Here is a 20466-nt window from a genome sequence, read left to right as displayed (position 1 = left end):
GGCTTTTTAGGTTTGTATTTCTAATTATTATTATTATTATTATTATTATTATTACTAGCCAAGCTACAACTATAGTTGGAAAAGCAAGATGCTATAAGCCCAAGGGCTCCAACAGGGAAAAATAGCCCAGTGAGGAAAGGAAACAAGGAAATAAACAATATAAGAAGTAAGGAAAAAATTGAAATAAAATATTTTAAAAAACTTAAAAACCTTGTTTAAACAGATATGTCATATATAAACTAAAAAAAAAAAACTTATGTCAGCCTGTTCAACATAAAAAACATTTGCTGCAACTTGAACTTTTGAAGTTCTACTGATTCAACGACCTGATTAGGAAGATCATTCCACAACCTGATTGATACTGTGTTTTTTTTCAGATTTCTTATAGGGTGAGTTTGAGTCCTAATTAGGTCCATTACATATATGTAATGTGTGTGTTCGTACACATGGTATGTGTACAGTATAAATATCTACATACCTGGGGACTGACAGGTGTTGATACATTTAGTATACAGAAATGATTTTTATCCATTAAAAAATCAATCACCAAGTAAACCTAAAACCAAAAATTTTGAAGTTTAACACTTAGCCTAGCCAAACCTACTAACGCACGCACATACAAACTTGGCTGTCATTAGAGCGTCATTGAAATCTTGTGTACCCTAGGTATTTGTGACGCAAACACCCAATCATACACATCGCCACACGATCGTCATAACTCTCTTCGTTCTAATATATCCTTATCTTTTAAAAGGATTCAGAGAGAGAGAGAGAGAGAGAGAGAGAGAGAGAGAGAGAGAGAGAGAGAGAGAGAGAGGAGAGAGAGAGAGAGAGAGCAGGGCATCTTGTCATATGAAAAGTCGATTTTATTTGTTTGTCTTGTGAAGATGAACCTAAGAGTAGAAGAAAAGAGAATGGCGAGTGGAAATTTTCCCTTGATGTTTATTGCCTCATCAAACAAACGCCGAGAGTTTCACGTTTGTTTGTTGTTTACTCCTAATTCGGTTTGCCGTGTGAGGGTGCTGTGTTTGTCTGGTAAGATAATTCAGATATCGGGGTGGTGTAATCCCATGGCTGACTTACTGTACTCGCGTTGTGTCTAATGCTGTCTTCTCTCCTAAATATTTATCGTCTTCGCTGGTGGAATTCATCTCGGATATCATTTGGTATGCGCCACGCAGATTACATAACTGTAGCCAGGCCGTTATCTGGGAGGCTTTTATCTTTCGAGGGATTAATTGAAATTCTCTCTCTCTCTCTCTCTCTCTCCTCTCTCTCTCTCTCTCTCTCTCTCTCTCTCTCACACACAGATTAGAGTTGCATGTATTTTGACATAGTATTCAAAACAATGTTAAACTGATGTAGGGAAATGTTCACATACATCTATTAATCTATCTTGTGGAACGTTGCGAAATCTTCAGTTATATATTAAATATAACGGGAAAATGAAAATAAAAAAATCCCCCCACTATTCTTAAGCCACCCTAAGTTATTTTATCTTAGTGGGATCCACTTATGTCTGGCATTTTGTGCTTGGATATACTGTAGCATCTATGTTGTATTTGTTTTACTGTTGCTCGAAGGTATTGCGTTGGATTTTGGCATAGTTTAGTTCATGGGTAAAACTCGTTCAGTTTCCTTTACATTATGTGGTTAGATAATACATGACGTCTGTACAATTGATTTTTATATTAAGTTATTTAAAATGTAACTGTTTTTTATTATGAAGATGGTGATTACTGATGAATTTAAAGAAACCAAAAAAAAAAAAGAAATACTTTTACCAAAAATATTGAAAGAGAAAAACGATTGAATTTCGTTAACTTAGATACTCGAATATCCCACTCAAAACTCCCTTCAATGAAGAGCGTCTTGAACCAGAGTAACGAATGAATAGCCATGCGTAAGAATGCCACGCATGACGGAATGCTCCCCCCTCTTTACCCAAAGTCTTCGTACGCCTCCCCCTCACCCCCCCCCCCTGTTTCTTATCCAGTTCTGCATCCTCTTCGAACCCTCTCCCCCCTCTCACATGTCCCTCATGATACCCTCACACATCTAGCCATTCTCTCTCGACGCCATTTGCTTATCCTCTCTCTCTCTCTCTCTCTCTCTCTCTCTCTCTCTCTCTCTCTCTCTCTCTCTCTCTCTCTCTCCTCTCTCTCTCTCTCTCATTTTTGAGCAGAGCGTTGCGCAGTAAGAATGGAATTAACATAACCCAGCCAGCGTGAGCAGTCACTGTTGCTCACTCAGTGGGGTCTGTTTTTCGTGGCATTTGATAACCAACCAGGATCTGGCTCTGACCATGGCAATTTTGGGTCAGTGAATATTGTACAATGCAGAGAGAGAGAGAGAGAGAGAGAGAGAGAGAGGAGAGGAGAGAGAGAGAGAGAGAGAGAGAGAGAGAGAGAGAGAGTGTTTCTAAATGTAGCTCTCATTCTGTGAGTTTTGAAACCGTCCAATAGGATTTTCTTTGATGATGATCACAGATTCAGAGCGTAAAAAGTGTTGACTTAGAATCAGCCAAGTCATCCCTCATTTCGGATCGTATTGCAAAGGTCAAAAGCTTCGTGACGTTGACTGGCGGAAAAAAAAAATATACCAGGATTTACGTGAAAAGGGGTTGGAATAAATCAAAGCACTCCTGCGTCGCTTATTTTTCATTCCCTTGTTAATTTCACGTGGGAGGTATTGTCACAGCGATGAAGTATTTAATTGCTTAATTACATGTTCTCGTCAGATCTTTCGGTGTTATTATGTATTCCGTAACAGATCTCAATTCATTTTCACACCAGAGTTGGGGAAATAAATAATCGTCGGTAAATTATTCGGGATTGCGGTGTCATTCCATGCGTAAATAAGGGCGACTGAGGTATGAAGGGGGATGATAATTCCAAGGCTGGGTAGGGGGAATATCGAGCCCGGGGGGGGAATACCCTTTGAATGTGGCTATGGATGGAGGGATCATGTTGTTGGGCAGTAGAGAAGCTATGCAGGCATTGCTACTAACAGCTGGTGGCTCGGAGCTGTCTCTCCCTTCTTCCTTATATGGACTACGGCTTCTGTGGGGGGTGGGGAGGGTGGGGCCATGTTATGTTGGGTACTAGTACTAGTCAGGGTGCAATGCCTCTCATAGCATCTTTCAAACGATGCATTTGCCGACACCTACAGCGATAAGTAAATCTAGATTTGTAGTTCGAATTATTGGACTCCACCTACCCACACATGCACACGAGCGAACACAATGTTTATGACTTCATAATTTGCAAACGCTTAGAATTCCGAATGAATTCGGTATGTTATTTAGAGGTACTTTTTTATTTTTAGGTGTCCCTTAAGACTTCCATAGATATGTCATAAACTATCTGTACATAAACTATAGAAATAAGTATGTCTGTCTATTGTATAGAAGGAAATTTGTTAATAATGCTTTTAGCTTCTTCGAGCAACATTCATGATGTCTTGAAATTTATGACTTGTGTTATATTGATAGAATATTGATATTATATTACTGTCTAAAAGTTATATTAGGAGAGGGACTCGTAACATGTTTAAAACCAAAGTTATTGTGTAAAAGTTAGAGATTTTGTTTTTAATGGTAGTACATTAGTCGGGGCAGCGGTAAAAGCTAAATTGTGTATAGGCCCATATAAAAAAATTCCTTTATCTGGAAAGATGTTTCCAGAAAGAATATTTAAAAAACTGCTTTACAAATTCTCTCTCTCTCTCTCTCTCTCTCTCTCTCTCTCTCTCTCTCTCTCTCTCTCTCTCTCTCTCTCTCTCTCTCTCTCTCTCTCTGTATAATGTATTTATTTTCGTTATAGACACTACAGTATATACGATTTTGAATTAAAGGGCAGAAGTACTTGAGCGAGGACATGTTTATTTTATTTTTTGATCCATTGTTTTTTATTCTTATTCTGCTTTTGGAGGTTCCTGTTTGCAGATACTCGTCTGAATATGGTGCTTGCGATATGAAAGTGAGAGGTTTCGTCTTGTCCTTAATGGGGTCCTTGTGATTGTCTGGGGAATACTTGCGATTATGAGGGTGTTCTAATTTCATGCTTGCCTCTTTTGTTTGATTTCTTACTCCTTTATTCTCAATATTTAGTAAATTTAGACATTAGTGAATGTAGGTAAACACGAAATTTTCTGTAATTTCAAAGCGTACTCACTTTATTTATCTATGCAATTCTCTATGTAATGATCACAATATAAATTCTAAACATTTACTTATACATCCCTACATACCATGTTAGTCATACTCCATACGCGTCATAATTACATATTCATATATTTATCATCTCATTCATATGTGTACTTATCAGTGTGCCATTGTTTATGATAGTTTCGTGATCGCCCATTGAACGAGTGATGGCGTAACTTCGTCTTCTCTCTTGAACAGAAATGAATTAAGGACATTAGAAAGAACGGAAAGAAGGAGTTAAGATCCTTCGGAGTGGATTGCTTTGCAGGTTCATCCTTACTAGGGACAACCAAAAAGGAGTCAAGTCTCTTCATAAGGAGAAACTCCTCTCTCTCTCTCTCTCTCTCTCTCTCTCTCTCTCTCTCTCTCTCTCTCTCTCTCTCTCTCTCTCTCTCTCCGAAATGTGAAGTGACGCCCCCTTCTTGCCCAATCTGGCAAGTGCATCATCATCATCATAATCATAATCATAATTCCTTGTCTCGACTCGCTCATGCCAGCATTGGTGCTGTAACGAATAAAGCATAATGAAAAGTTAAACGATTAACTTGGATAAATGATTGATTGAAATGGATATTGGTGCTCCATCACTGCGAAAGTAAAAGAGAAAAGTAATTCAAAATGCGTGAAAAACGTATATTCAATTGTGAACTTTAATTAATTTCTTTTATTTTTTTTTTTAAATAGAAAATGGGACAAAGAATCTCTGTTGTGCTTGATTTTGCTCTTGAAGGAAAAGGTGGGATGACTGTAAGTGACCCGATACCTGAATAATCTCAGGACATAGAGTGTGACTTCACCATACTCTCACTCCCCTCTCTCCTCTAGAAACTCTAAGGGTGGAGTAAGTGAGCCGAATAAGTTCGTGGAGTAGGATTAAAGGAAAAAAAAGAGCAGGAGGACGAGTGAATAGTAGGAGGAGGAGGAGGAGGAGAAAAGGGGGCGTGGACGAAGTGCCTTCAAGTAGTGTGTTTGGAAGAAGGTTTTTTTGATGGTGGTTTACGTCGCCTACCGCCAAGAGGTGGGGTTAGTGCCCGAGTGGGTCAGGCGATGGCACAGTACAGAAGCTCTGGCCCAAGTCTACGCCAGGCACCCTGATCCTCTGCAGAGGGCCCTTCTGCACACTTTCCACAGGATACCAGGTGATTATTCTTTTGATATATCCGTGAAATGGGAGAGGAGTAAATTATTTACCCAATATTTGGTGTGTTTGATGACAGTGAATTTAAGTTTTGTTTAGTATGGTATTTTACGGTGGTATTGAATATCTTAACTAGTTTTTGTGCAATGTTGTTTTCATGAAGGAAATGTTTGAGAATTAAGGGTTGTGAGATTTTACATGACTCAGGTTATGAAGGTCCTTACTATTGCGGAATATTTTCACAAAGGAAATTTTGTCTGAAAAATTATTATTATTTTACAAGTGACGTAATGTTTCAGGATGTCATGTAAGTTGTAGGCATTAATTGTAAGTGTATCTGCATCCATGTTTGTTGTTAATTGGAAAAATCTGAAATGTGAACATTTTGAAATTCCCACAAATCTTTTCGCATAAATTCAAGTTGACAAACCATTCCCACAAACAATTTAATTACAGTCAATCTTGGCAAAAACAAAAAGAGACAATCATAATATGAGTGTAGTCTTTTACAATTACTATTAATGGCTAAGCTACAACCCTAGTTAGAAAAGCAGGATGCCTTAGGCCCAGGGGCCCCAACAGGGAAAATATCTCAGTGAGGGAAGGAAGCAAGGGAAAATAAAATATTTTAAGAATAGTAACAACATTAAAATAAATATTTCATATATAAACTATAAAAACTTTTAACAAAACAAGAGGAAGAGAAATTTTACAGAACAGTGTGCCCAAGTGTACCCTCAAGCAAGAGAACTCTAGCCCAAGACAGTGGAGGACCCTGGTACAGAGGCTATGGCAAGAAATTAAAACGGTTACTGATGACATCTATAAGCGGTGTAGAGTAGACTAGACCGTAAATAAAAACTGCATTACAATAAGTGATTTAATCCTTAGTTTATTTTGATACTAAACTTGAAAGATCGAAGAAGGGAAGTCCCTCTTGCTTGCCTCTTGTCTTGCGCGTTCCTCCCACGTCCTTCAAGTCTTTTCACAAGGATGATGTCACTCGGGGTCATATCATATGCACCCCTAGACAATTTCCATCATCATCTCGTCTAGTCTGAAACCCGAGGGTTACCTCATGCCCGACATGGTCATTGCATGTGGTTTGTTTGTTTGGGAAGCCTCTTTTTTTATTTGTGTGTGTGTGTGTGTGTGTGTGTGTGTGGGTGTGTGTGTGTGTGTGTGGGTGGGTGCTTGAGAACCATACATTTTTTATTCTATTTTATGCATCATATATGTGATTCGTGAAACTTTGTCAATTATTAGGGATTGTTTTTAATTACATTGAATTGTTAAGAGTTTTCATGACTCAAGAGATCAGTCTTGGTTTTATTGGCAGTTCTGACCGTACGTGAGCGCTCTTTCAAATAAGAGCGTATGTAATAGCTATTTTAAGTATGAGCGTATCCACTCGCGTATGCATGTGTGTTTTACCCAGACTGGTACGCATGAATATCCATCGCTCCACTAGATTAGTGTCACCAGGGCAGGCTTGTTTACATACGGTCAACATCTGGAACGACGTTCTCTCTCTCTCTCTCTCTCTCTCTCTCTCTCTCTCTCTCTCTCTCTCTCTCTCTCTCTCTCTCTCTCTCTCATCATTCCTTCTATTCTTCTCTGATGTATGGGGCGTTCTGCATACTTCATGAACTTAATTTGGTGTAATTTTCTCACAAAAATACATAATGTCTGTGATGGAAAATGCAATTAGATTGGTTGCTTTGGAAATTCAATGTTTCACCGTTTTAATAGTCAAGATTTAATCACATCAACTCAAAGCAAAAAGACCAGTTGAATTTTTATGACGGTGTAACTGATAATACATTTGTTTTTATCTTATCAAATATTTACTAAATCACCAAGTTAAAAAAAATATCTTGCAGCGCTCTTCTCATTTTCCCTTTTGCATAAGGTCTTATTTATGGGAAAAGAGAGATCACGCGACTTCTCAAAACAGTTGCTCAACATAAAACGCGAGTTCATTAACTGCATTTTTTCATGTAATGTAATACGATGTATCAAGGAGAATGTTGAAAGTTGCTTTGCACATGACGCTGTCTGACCCTCGCCCTACTATGCTGCCCTTTTCTCTGTTTACTTATCATGTCTCTCAACTCCGAGCGTTTGTTGTGTATGTCTGTGATCACTTTTGCTAGGAAAAATAAATAGAATTACTCATCAAATGCATTGTTCAATACTAAGACATTCAGATATTTCTGGCTTATATTTTACGACTGATTGAAAAAATTTTATTTAATCAAGGCTAAGAACATATTAATTTGTTTTCCATTTTGTAAGAAATAAATACGAAACGACAATTTATACAAAATATACGACTGTGTTTATATGTACAGATATATCGAGCTAAATTTTAACAACCAAATGAGTTGTGAAGTTTAATTAAATCTTTAGATAAGTCGACTCTTTAGGAATATTGCTCGTATTTATAAAAAAGAAAAAAAATTCCTTCCAGCAGCAAATGTTAATTTTTTACTTTTTTCCGGGTGTTATTTCTTATTCTCGTGAGTTTTAATGTCATTCGCAATTCATTAACCTTTCCTATATTGTTCTTTCAAAAAAGCAATCCTTTATCAGTAATATTGTTTACTATATTAATAGTAAATATTATTTATTTATATAAACTGTAGAAATTTAGATACTCTGTAGTAATTTTTTTTATATTATAATCATTATTCTCACATCATTCATAAGACAGTAGAGGCCTCTATCTCTCTCTCTCTCTCTCTCTCTCTCTCTCTCTCTCTCTCTCTCTCTCTCTCTCTCTCTCTCTCTCTCTCTCATAAAGATAAATCATTATTCAAGAGTTCTTTTGTCGCAAGGAACTAATTTTGAACTGTCTCGTTTTCACAGACAACCCGAAGCCCAGCAAGGGAGGATCGTTTATGAGGGCACTCTCCTTCAAGGGCAGAATTGGAGGAAAACTCGCCGGGATGAAGTCGCCGTTACGTCCACCAGGTCCAGGTAATGTCCTTGTGTCATTTGTTTTTTCTTGTATTATATTCAGAATTTTACTTATGCAATATTTTTCCACCAGATTTTTTTTCTCAGGGACTGTCGTTTTATTGCTTCAAATTTCATTTGTTTTTAAGGTTTTAAATTCCATTCTGAGTCCAAAATAACAAAGTATTTTGTTATTTGGACGTCTAATTTTTGGCTTAAACTTTGATAAGTTAGATTTTTTTTTGCTCGTGGAGTATCCGTAAAATATCCCCGTGATATCTATTATTTGTGTTGATCATTGCTTCTATTCGTTTTTAATTAAATATTGTGGCCGCATCACTTTCCCTATTCAAGAGCTCAAGAGTACTGTTTTCATGTAAAATTTTTTTTAAAAATAACACATGATGCAATGCGCATTATAGTGACATAAACCAAAGTAAGAAATACAAAATTCTTAGTAATTTCATTCATATTCCTGACTTTCAGACCAGAAGAAAATATTGATTGCCAAGACAATTGTTTTCCAAGATACGACCAATAAACCATTATTTTTTATTGGAATTGCTCTTTGCTGTTATTCTTGATGGATTGATTAATACATGTTTGAAGTTCAAGTAGTCACTCCAAAGAGCAAAATGTAAGATGATAAAGATTGTTCTCTTTTGCCCTGTCTACAGGTAGAATTGTTAAGGTCGAACCTAGTCAAACTAATGAGAGTTTAGAGTGTAAAGTGGAGCACGTGTGGAGGGCTTTGGACTTCTACAAGGATGTTGTTGATAAATCTAGTTCGGAAATGCTGCCTGGCTCTGCTACTGTGGTGTTGGAAATGATCGTGGCTCTCAACCTTGCTCTCAAACCGTGCTTTGTAAACCAAAACAGGTAAGTCGGCGTCTTCTCAGAAGAATTTTACTTAATTGAATTAATAAGTTTAGGAAGGAAGGTTTAGTTTAGTTTATAAATAATGTCAAGAAAGATCCTTTTTTTTTCAATTGAAATGCCTAAGCGAGAAATTTTTTGACGCTGTGTTAAACTAATACATTTTATTTTGTTTATTTTTAGTTATAATTAGCCAAGCTTATTGCTTAAAGCAGATGTGAAGTTATAGTTGTCTTCTGATATTGGTGATATCACAGCATTTAGTTATAAAATAAATAATCACGGTAATTAAAGAGTGGCGGTATATCAGATTCATTAACTCTGAATCCTACAAGCCCAACATCTTTGAAATTCTCATGTTATTATTTTAAAGTCTAGAAATCTATCTTAAAATTTATTTTTTATGCAAATTAATTTTAAGATTGAAATTGAAACCTGTCTGTTTGTACTGTATCATGTGAAGTTTAAAGTAAGGAATTTTCAAGAGGTGGCCTCAAATCTTGGAGTGCATTTGGAGGATGGTACTAAACATAAAAAAAGATTATTTTTATATAAAGAGAAATTTGGGAATTATTTTGTTCTATTCTTTTAATGTGAAACAAAGATCTAGCAAATTGTCAATTTTACTGGTGATGAAAGACCTTAATTTCTTTAAGAAATTATTAATATGACTAATTTTTCTAAATTTTAAAATTAACCACTGACTATCTATTATTGATACTGCTGTCTCTCCCGCTTTCACGTTATTTCTATCTAACTCTTTTCTTCTTTCCCACCATTATCCCTACATTAAGGGGTCAGTTGCATAGCATCAGGGATGGTTTATAATTTGACAGAGTTTTAAAGATCACATATCCTTGCAACCATCAAGCATAGTAACTGGGGATGGGTCTAACCTTTGACTAATTCATACAACTGCAAGGCAGCAGTTTCCACAATTATTGACAGTGACCATAGCCATTTTTGCATTTAACTACCGGTGTTAAAAGCTTCATGATTTTTATATCTTCAAAGATAAAGACTTCAAGATTCATTCATATCATCTATGGGTGATGGGATTCATCATAATAAATGGTGAATCCAATTATTAGGATCCAAATTATTATACTCAAGAGGTCAAAGTTTTATAGAAATTTGGAGTCAATCATAACTTGAAGGATTTGAAGTATAGACTTCTTATTTGGCATGCATACTCATCAACCCTGTAAGTGCCAATCCCTACCCAATTAATTTGGCGCTCAAGCATCAGACTCTTTTTTGGACATTTTACTTGACCCTTTTTAGTATGAACACCATTAAAGATATAATTTTACAACATTAATATCATATTGCTGAATAAATTTTCTTTTTATTGATATATGAGTTAACTTATTTTGTAAAATATTCATTCATAAATAAATAATGAAAACATTAAAAATTTTAATAACTGAACATAAAGTATGTCTAACAACGTCAAAGTAGTAAAATTGGACGTAGAATAATTCCAAGGGTTCTCAAAGGGTCAATGAAACAAGTGTAAAGTGAAATCAGGCTCATAACCAAGTTACAAATGTCATTATTGTTTGTTACAGCTCAGCAGTTGCTTCAGTAATTGCCAGAGTTCACCAAAGTGTAGCAGAGTTGGTTCGATGGAGCGATCAGTTACTACTTTATGGAGAAGAGGCGCAGAATACACAAACCGTCCACCAGGTTGTACAGGCTGTCAGAGTGGCCGTCCAGGTAATATTAAGTATATGAAATGCAGCTTTCGTATTTAAGGATATTAATAATATATCAGGAACGAAATTAAGAAGATAATCATATTGTGAAGGAAAATATATTCATATTATATAGAAGTCAAAAGGTTGTATGCCACCTAGATTACTTTTACTAGACTTGGTTTAGCTTCCCTTAATCATCATTCTCATGAGAAATTTGCAGACCCAAACTACATGAAAATAATGTTTTAATTATTGTGCAAATTAAATATTCAATGGTTGTAGTAAAGTTACAGTATATCATACTTGTGCATACATTGTATTGTATTTTTTAGAAATATATCAACTATTGTGAAAATGTCTTAATATTGTTTTTTCACTTGCCTTATGTAATCTGTTTCAAACGATCATGGATAACAGAGTCACAAGAACTGAATGTTTTAATTGAATTTTTTCAGGCATTGATTGACCTTGCTGCTGACAAAGAAAATCTAAACACATCAGACCTAGATGTAACTCCGTCCTCAATAGATAACAATAATACTGTGAATTTTGAAAAGTCTTCTCCATATTACAGGTAAAAATATAACCATAACAAGCAATTTTTCAAATAACAGGAATGCTGTTTGCATGCCTTGATGAGATATAAATATGAGATTTGTTTATATTTTTCCTTTAAACTGTATTTCACCATAATGTATATGTTTCTGTTGGATTTCAGCAATAGAAACTCTGACAGCGTGACATCAAATCATCGAAACTCTTTACCAGAAATCAAAGCCGACTCTCCCATAGAAAATAGAACCTTTCTCTCTCCTCGTGATAGCATAAAACTAACTCATTCACAGAGTTCTGACTCTATTTTAAATAGTTCCGATGTAGAACCTGCACCTCCCAAACCTCCTTTGCCAGGCGGGTAAGTGAAAAAAAAAAAAACAGGCATTATTTTGCCTCTTTCATTTGGTTATTTCTTTAGCTGGCTTATACACTGTGAAGTTAGTGTAATATCACTTTTTACCTTTCCACGCATCTTGTGTTTTTCAATTCAGTTTGAATAATGAAAGGGAAGTACTAATTTTACATGGTAAACATTAACTCTATCTGTATATTTATTTAGTTGTATTTGGCAGTGTCTTTCACTTCAGCAATTATTGCTCTCTTTTATTAATCTATTTTACACTTTTAATGTATTTAGATGAATACTATAGTCCATTTTACCAGATATATTGTGTTTTTGCAATTTTATGTATTGTGTTATTGGTTATACAATACCTTTAACATTTCTTTTACTGTCCAAGTTTGTTTAGTCGTGAAGCATCAGCTCGTGAAAACTTAACATCCATTAATTTTTTTCTATTCCAGAAGAGTGGAAGTTGCCCCTCCACTACCACCAAAAACAAAAAGTCATAGTAGAGGAGTCTATATGACAGAAAATGTGGCTTCAAACCCAATGTACCTTACCTCCCCTCTTGGACATAGTTCGCCCTTAAATCGCAGTCCCAGAGAGAGTTCTTCCGATTGGTCACACCATAGCCTAGGTTCAGCGTCATTCACAGCCTCTTTAGACAGAGTGTCAAGAGCATCCCATTCCTCCGATCAGATGTCCCCAGCCTCAAGCCTAGACTCTATGAATCAGTCTCAAGAAGAACAACATCCGGCCCACCAAAGAATTGTGAATTCGTTTGGCACCCTACATGATCAGTTTGATCTCAACTTTGAAAGAGCATTGCACAAAAATTTAGGCTTAGGCTTGGAGGTTCATAGCCCCTTTGGGCCCACTCTTGACATTGAGTCTTCAAGCCTCTTTCCGGATTCAGGTTTCCCTTCAATATCATCACTACAGAGCTCTTCATCAAATTCAGCCTACAATAGGTATGAACAGCTTTTATTTGCTCTTTTCTTACAAGTATTGAATAAGACCTATAAATTTGAATTACCCATTCAGTTTGCAAATTAGGTCTAGGATACTGTGGGTTTTTCTTTCAAGAGAAAAGGTCCTAAACACCTAGCAAAATAATGCGGTATTTGTGAAACATAGTAATTAGAATCAGATTCAGATAAAATAACTTATCTTTAAAGTAGAGAGCAATATATAGCCTACTAGGCTTATCTGTAGTGAATGCATTTTAATTTACTAACTTTGAAATTAAAATCTGTTTTATAATCTTCCTTCATCTTTTTGTATCAATTAAGAAAGTTTGTTAATATTATCAACCTTTTTCCGTGTGTGCATTGTTGATAGCTTTTTTTCTGAATTTAGTCATGCAGTTTTTTATGGGGTTTCTTGATAACTAATTTAAAGGCATTTTGATATTGTTATTAAGTACTTTCATTATGAAGTAGAAATGAAATTTTTTTTTATGTAAACCCACACTTTCTGGCCTGTCTTTTGTTTATCATTACTGGGTGCAGTATGGTTATGGTTTAATGTTTATGAGTAATTAATATATACTCTACCACAAAGTGTTGTCTGTACTATGGAACTTACCATAATTTATTGAGTTTGTAGATGTAGTATGTGAAACAAGGGTATTTGTAAAGAAACATATTGAACTGTTCACATAGAATTGTGAATATAATATAAAAGTACGGTATCAGCAAAACACGCTGGTAGCTACAAAGAGAAGTCATATAATAACTATAAAATTGCTTATTCTCAAGAAGTTTTATTTTATATATTACCCATTTTTATTACTTTAATCAAAGCAGTTTTCTTTATTTTACTTTATGTAAATCAAAAAAAATTTCACATAGCTCTTCTGTTACTGAATTCTTTAAATAGACTAATTGTAGGCTTTTATCACCCACAGCATTAGCAGCAGTCATTCGTTCAGCCACTCATTGAAGCAGTCTTGTACACAAACTCATTTGTCCTCATCATCTCAGGTAAATATATTCATAGTGAAGACTGGTTTCACATAATTCTGTCTAGCATGCTCAAACCTGGTAAAGGTTCACATAGAGAATCAAAAGTGCATATTATCTTACTCTGTATGTGACTGTTTTGTTTGCATGCCCACAGGATCATTGAATGATTTGCACTAAAGTATTTTAAATTTGGAACAATATGCCTAGTCATACTCGCTAAATGTTAGTACATCCTGCACTTTGGTGTATATCATTCCAAAAGTAGTTTTTCTTTTAAAATAGAGTAGTATTTCTTACATTCCAAAGATAAACCTAAGTCAGTGAATAAGGTTGAATTGAGAAAAGTGGAAATTTTCATATGGTAGGCATTAGAGTTGACATGTCAAAGTTTTAGTGCGTGTTTTTTAGTTGTGAAGGATTACATTGATTAAAGTAGCCGTGACTAATTAGGTTGTTTAACCAGACCACTGTTTCACATTTATACTCTCTTAGGGCTAAGCTGAAGGAATTTATCTTGAATAAGAGAGAATAAGAGGATCAGAAAAAATTGAATATATATAGACTAAGACGAGACCTGAGGAACAGATGAAAGAAAAAAAAAAACAGAAAATGCTGCAGCTGGGTCACAAACGCGCACTGCAGAGCCTTGAGTTACTGCTTACAGCCATCTCACAAGGCACAGTACATGTAGTCATTTCCCCCTCCCAATTGTGGTCATGATTGTTGAAATAAAAAAAAAATTGTGTTTTCAACTATATAAATGAATTGCAGAAGCATAAGATATGTTTTAGCCAAAAAAATATAGTTAATGTTGCTAGTTACTACTCTTCAATGTGGTGTTTTCTCCCTTATTGTTTTTCTATGGAATTACATATTTTCTCTACAATAGGTGCCCTATGGAAAATTAAAAAGTAGGGATTAGTTTTAGCACTCAATATGTATGGAAACTAAACATACGATGAAAGCATTATAAGGATTTGCATATCTTTCATACCTTTACTTATTCTAGTTATTAATTCTTGTCATCTTTTGGAAAACATTATTTTCCATTGTAAAACATTATTTTGACATACTGTACTTCCATACAGATGAAAAAAATACACTTTGATAGTAATATGGAATTAAAATATATTTCTTATATTTATATTTCGTGTTCCATTTATCAATATTTTTAGAGGTTGAGAATGAAGTGTATGATTTTTTTTTTCAAATGGTTCAGAAGTGATTCCACAGTAACGCACTCATTGTGTTCAATTTATTTTTATCCTTTCTAAATACAGAACGACATAGGGTGACAGATTTATACTGTAGTACACTCTAGAAGTATAACTATTCAATTCTTTCTACACAATGCTGTTTTGTGCAAACTGCCCTCAAGTTGAGGTGTATTGTACTGAACTTATGGCTGTCTAATAGTTTTGCAATTGCTATAATACAGTATGAGAATTAGGTAAGAAAATTTAGTAGTGCTGCACTGAATCCATTGAGGAAATCTTTTGAGGTACTTTTCTTCAATTTTTATTATCTGAAGAGGTAGAGGATGTAACTGATCCAAGAGAGCATTAAAATTAAACAGGTAGTGTTCTAGGGACATTGTGATGTAGATATGAATTGTTTGTGTGAAGAAAATACAATGAATAGGACATCTACAGAACGGCATATAAAAATGCGACCTTTAGTATTAAAAAATATGTACATTATTCTCTTTCTATGAAGTTTACTGCTCAGTAACAATTCCTTAGGATAAACAGAATTTTAAGCTATAATGCAGTACAACCATACCCTACACTGCTAGAATTAGGGATAAAATTAAACATTGATTTTTAAAGGATGCATTATGGCCTCATGCATAAATGCAATTGTACAGGTACTAGTCTTTTTTACTAATAGTGATTGAATACATATTTTGATAAGTGGTGATATGCAGTAGTTATTTTATTATATCAGATGAAAGAAACCCTTTGTACTGTATGTAGAAAAGTTTTATTTTAACTTGGATATTTTTTTATGTCTGTTTGCTTATAGTAAATGTATTTTCCCCTATTTATATATTTATTACATTTCTCACAGTAGACAAATCCCAGTTTCTAAAGAGGAATATAAAGTATTGAATTTCAATTATGAAGAAATTTTGAGTATTTTTTTTTAGTTCATCATTTCCATTGGTAAAACTCGTCAATCTTTAAATAATACAAAGGAAAATTAACACAACTCCTTTTTGCTCCATTGAACTTCTTTAAAGCCCTTATGAATGCAGCATTTCATTTGAAATTCAAAACAGTACTGTATTTGCTGAAGAAAAAAAAATTAGTAGCCCTCCAGTCTACCAAAGTCTTGCCCCAAATCTGGTTTTTAAGTTCACTATAAGGGCTAACTGTTTGTAATGAGCCAAGAATGAATTTCGTCTTGTTTTTATTTATAATATTTCCTTTCAAAGATATTAGCAACTGTAATTGATGTGGCAATACAGGACCAGTTATGGCATTAGCACTTACATATAATTATTTTTTTCTTGAAATACTAGTTTCTTCTTTACGTAATCCCCTGAAGAAGTGAAATGCATGAAATATGCAAGCTGTTATGACAGTTCATTTTATCCATTTAATTTTTTATATATATTTTTGCACTCTTACGATCCCTCTTAATGTGATTCTGTAAACACCCTTTTACATTTGGTTTAAGGTATTTGCACTTCCCTTGACAGGCACATATTTTGTCAGTGTTTCTTTTGTGGTTCTTCATATCTTTTGGGTATTAGAACAGTACAGCTATTTCATGTGCATGAAAAACCTACAGGTTAGCAGTAAGGTGACACGTAGCAGTCAGCACACAGTTTCATACCACCATGTGACTACTCGATCGTCAACCTCATCCACAGTATCTTCAACATCCTCTTCATCCAGTGCCAGTGAGGTAGGTAGTACAGTGCATGTTGCCATTCGATGAATAGTACTGTAGGTGCTCCTTTGTAAATGTCATGAGGTGAATAGAATGTAAAACTGTCCTTTGCAGCATTTGTTTAACATTTTAGAGATACAGTACTATACAGTGTTACCATTGACACAAGCCACATATATCCTTGTGAGTCAGTAGTTGCTTAATACAGTGTTTCTTATATTTGCTTGTTAAATTGTGTTGAAAATATCATATCTAAAATCTTCTATGAATAACTCATCAAAATAGAAAAATATGCTAAATTGAACCAAAAAAATCTGTGGATTATAACAGCTGTTTTTATAGTTGTGGCATTTTTTTCTAATGAAGTGTGAAAACTTTACTTATATATTTAATTAAATTATGAAAATTATTGCCTTTTTGCATTTATAACATTAGATAATAGAGTTTTTGTAACAGCATTTCTTCATTTACTTGATTAATCTTTTCATATGCAAAATTGAAATAATGTCTTATAAAGATTGTAGTCATATACTGTACAGTATATACTTCAGTTTTATAAATACAGTAATATCAGTTGTTTCTTCTGGTGAAATTATTATCTTTGAGGAATTCTGTGTGTTTATTGAAATATTAAAGTTTTTAATTATAAAAACTATAGTACTGTATATGCATTAGAAAATTTTTATCTACAGTATAGATAGTTTATGTTGTATGGATAAATGATGCAAACAAAATCTCTGACATTAAGTTATTTCACAAAATCAATTGTTATTTACATAGGTTACCATACAGTATATTGTGATTTATGTTCATCAGGTCTTTTTTTTTTTTTTTTTTACATGCTTTAAAGAATATTTTAGATAATTTTTTTATATATATTTTTTGTCAGGGAGAAAGAGAGAATCACACATTGTCAGTAGCTGTCCCGCCAGCATTACCAGTAAAAAAGAGTCGACTGGGACGGCATGTTTTATCCACGTACGAAAACGTCGATGTGGACACAGTTGATTTACCAGAATTAAGACTCAAGGTGAAACATTTTGACCAAGCTATTTTGTAAAAACTTTGATATTTTTATTATTATCGATGTGACTTTATAAACTGTGCCTTCTTTGTTTCAATTATGCACATACTGTATTATGTGCAGCATATAAATTTAAAGAAAGCATTTTCTTTAGCTGTCTTTTAGAATGACCTGTCTTTCAGAATATACAGTAGTTTATTTGTTGATACAGCTTTGTATGTTTTAATATGTGTACCCTAGTTTATTATATTTGCCTAATGCTTTACTTCTATGCAATAAGTTAGATATAGCAATATACTTACATAGCTATAGTAGTGCATAGCAGGTGAAAACTTCCCATTTTCAATATTAAACTTACCCGATAATCATGTAGCTGTCAACTCCGTTGCCCGACAGAATTCTATGGAGGGATACGCCAGCTATCACAATACTAGAAGGGGGTGTATTTACCAGCGCCACCTGTGGCCAGGTACTCAAGTACTTCTTGTTGACACCTCCTCAATTATTCCTCTGTCGTGCTTCCGGCAAGACGTTCTGGGATACGCTTATGTTCTTGGAGTATTTTCACGACTTTGGTGAAGTATTTCTCTTTGATTTCGGCTGTCGCTTTACTGGAAACTTCTATATTAGCTTAGTTAGCTTTTGGAATTAATTTGATTAATTATGGTGACGAGAGAGTATGAACTCTCGTTCACCTTTCAATGGCCGACCCTTCCCTTAGACGGAAGTGTTGGTGTCTAAGAGAGTATAGACTCTCTTTCTTAATTTTGCTTAACAAAAGTTATAGATTTATTTTATATCTCTCCGCCTCTTATAGGCCTCTTCGATTAACTTCCTTTTATTATAAACTCATTAAAATTAATTTTTATATTTGTTTATATTCGACCTTCCTAATAGTAGGCGGTCTTTTACCGAAGTTAATAAACTTTGAGCCCGTCATTTCGGTTTTACCTGTTAACATATTATGCTATTTCCGCCACAGAGTTTGAAAGATTTTCTTTGACAGTCTCGTACTGTTTTCAAAGTTGAACTAACGTTTTGTTTTGTCTCTGCAGTTGTTGACGTTCAGAACGTTCAACTTGCACTCTATCGTTACGATAGAGAAAGAATGTTCACGGTTTCACGTTGCAGTAAGAGTAACCGTGTCTTGCGTTTTGTTCATTCTTTCTTAACTTAATGGTTTTGATCCTAATAAAGGAACTTTTCAGTTTTTTCCTTTAACAATAATATGTTTTAACGATATATATGATTGGGCTCTTCTCTCAGGTTCTAAGTCAAGAGAGAGAGAGAGAGAGAGAGAGAGATAGAGACGGAGGGAGAAAGAGGATAAACGTTTCATTCAAGCCTGCCAGGCGTACGAGTAACGTCATTATCGATTTTTGCTCTTCTCCCTAGTCTCTTTAGGGGAAGAAACTAAACGTTTCTAGAGTGATCTAGTGTTTAGTCTCTTTCCAACCACTGAATTATCTTTCTTTAGATTTTTCTGTTACATTGTAATTCTGTTTTCGCAATTACTAACTTTGAGAAAGGATAGAATTGCGTATTTCAGGTACAAACCACTTAAAGTTTCGAGTTCAGTGAAATAAGTGCAAACAGAAATCAAAGTGATAAGTGATTAGTGCGTGAGGGTACTTTTGTGCGCGCCAGTCGTCCTCCCAGTCCGGGACCTCTTGCAAGCTCCCAAGCCCAGGGGAGAAGCAATGTCGAAGGGCATAAGGGTTCAGCAGGCCTTGATCGGCGCACAGAAGTATTCTCGGTGGTTGTGGGCGTGTCTTACCGAGACCGTCACTCCCACCCGCAGACGATTGAGCCCTTATTTTGCTCGTCTGCAGAAGAGATTAGGGGAGAAAATAAAGGCAGAGTAACGCTGGTCTCAGGTCTCAAGACTTCTTAAACGTTAAGTCCAGACCTATGCCAGACGTACGAAGTTAAAGTTCACAACCCGAGTGCATCCATACAGTCACAACTTTCGGTCTTGATGCGTGAGTGTCGGGCTGAGAGTGTTGCACCTCCTCCTCCGCCTACACTCCCTCCACCTGTTCTCGCTCCGCCTGTGCTAGCCCAGCCTGCACCTGCTCCGCCTGTGCTCGCCCAGCCTGCACCTGCTCCGCCTGTGCTCGCCCAGCCTGCACCTGCTCCGCCTGTGCTCGCCCAGCCTGCACCTGCTCCGCCTGGTCGCAGCACCATCTGCCAGGCGTACGATGTTGTGAACTCTACTACAGTCCATGCAAGCACAGCTTTCGGACTTGATGAGTGAGTGTCGGGCTGAGAGTGTTGCTCCTCCGCCTCCGCCTACACTCCCTCCTCCTACACTCGCTCCGCCTGATCACAGTACCATCTGCCAGGCGTACGATGTTGTGGACTCTACTACAGTCCATGCAAGCACAGCTTTCGGACTTGATGAGTGAGTGTCGGGCTGAGAGTGTTGCTCCTCCGCCTCCGCCTACACTCCCTCCTCCTACACTCGCTCCGCCTGATCACAGTACCATCTGCCAGGCGTATGATGTTGTGGACTCTACTACAGTCCATGCAAGCACAGCTTTCGGACTTGATGCGTGAGTGTCGGGCTGAGAGTGTTGCTCCTCCGCCTCCGCCTACACTCCCTCCACCTACACTCGCTCCGCCTGATCGCAGTACCACCTGCCAGCAGTTCCACCTGCCAGGCGTACGATGTTGAGACACGTGCTGAGTTTGCTGTTCCCTGTGGTGTTCAGCCTCCGCCTTTCTTAAGGCAACCTTTACATTGGGATCAGGAGGATTATACCTCTCTTCCTCCTCCTCCACTTGCTGCTCCACC

The 20466-nt window shown here is 35.9% G+C and overlaps 1 protein-coding gene across 6 annotated transcripts in view; it reads left to right on the top strand.

Moving 5' to 3' along the window:
- The window catches only part of C3G (C3G guanyl-nucleotide exchange factor), a 183346-nt gene that overhangs the window by 132844 nt on the left and 30036 nt on the right, over nucleotides 1-20466 (top strand). For 4 of the 6 annotated variants that reach the window (XM_068392314.1, XM_068392312.1, XM_068392310.1 and 1 more), the window contains 9 exons: nucleotides 8217-8327; nucleotides 8984-9185; nucleotides 10754-10901; nucleotides 11338-11456; nucleotides 11601-11795; nucleotides 12242-12751; nucleotides 13690-13765; nucleotides 16544-16660; nucleotides 17535-17675. In XM_068392314.1, the coding sequence (XP_068248415.1) occupies nucleotides 8217-8327; nucleotides 8984-9185; nucleotides 10754-10901; nucleotides 11338-11456; nucleotides 11601-11795; nucleotides 12242-12751; nucleotides 13690-13765; nucleotides 16544-16660; nucleotides 17535-17675 (1619 nt within the window). Of the gene's footprint in view, nucleotides 1-4887; nucleotides 5347-8216; nucleotides 8328-8983; nucleotides 9186-10753; nucleotides 10902-11337; nucleotides 11457-11600; nucleotides 11796-12241; nucleotides 12752-13689; nucleotides 13766-16543; nucleotides 16661-17534; nucleotides 17676-20466 lie in introns of those variants that run through there. The other 2 variants (XM_068392313.1, XM_068392311.1) reach the window with 2 other exon arrangements.

Source organism: Palaemon carinicauda, chromosome 18, assembly GCF_036898095.1.
Source record: "Palaemon carinicauda isolate YSFRI2023 chromosome 18, ASM3689809v2, whole genome shotgun sequence".
NCBI classification, from domain to species: domain Eukaryota; kingdom Metazoa; phylum Arthropoda; class Malacostraca; order Decapoda; family Palaemonidae; genus Palaemon; species Palaemon carinicauda.
This window is presented reverse-complemented; position numbering and strand designations above follow the sequence as displayed.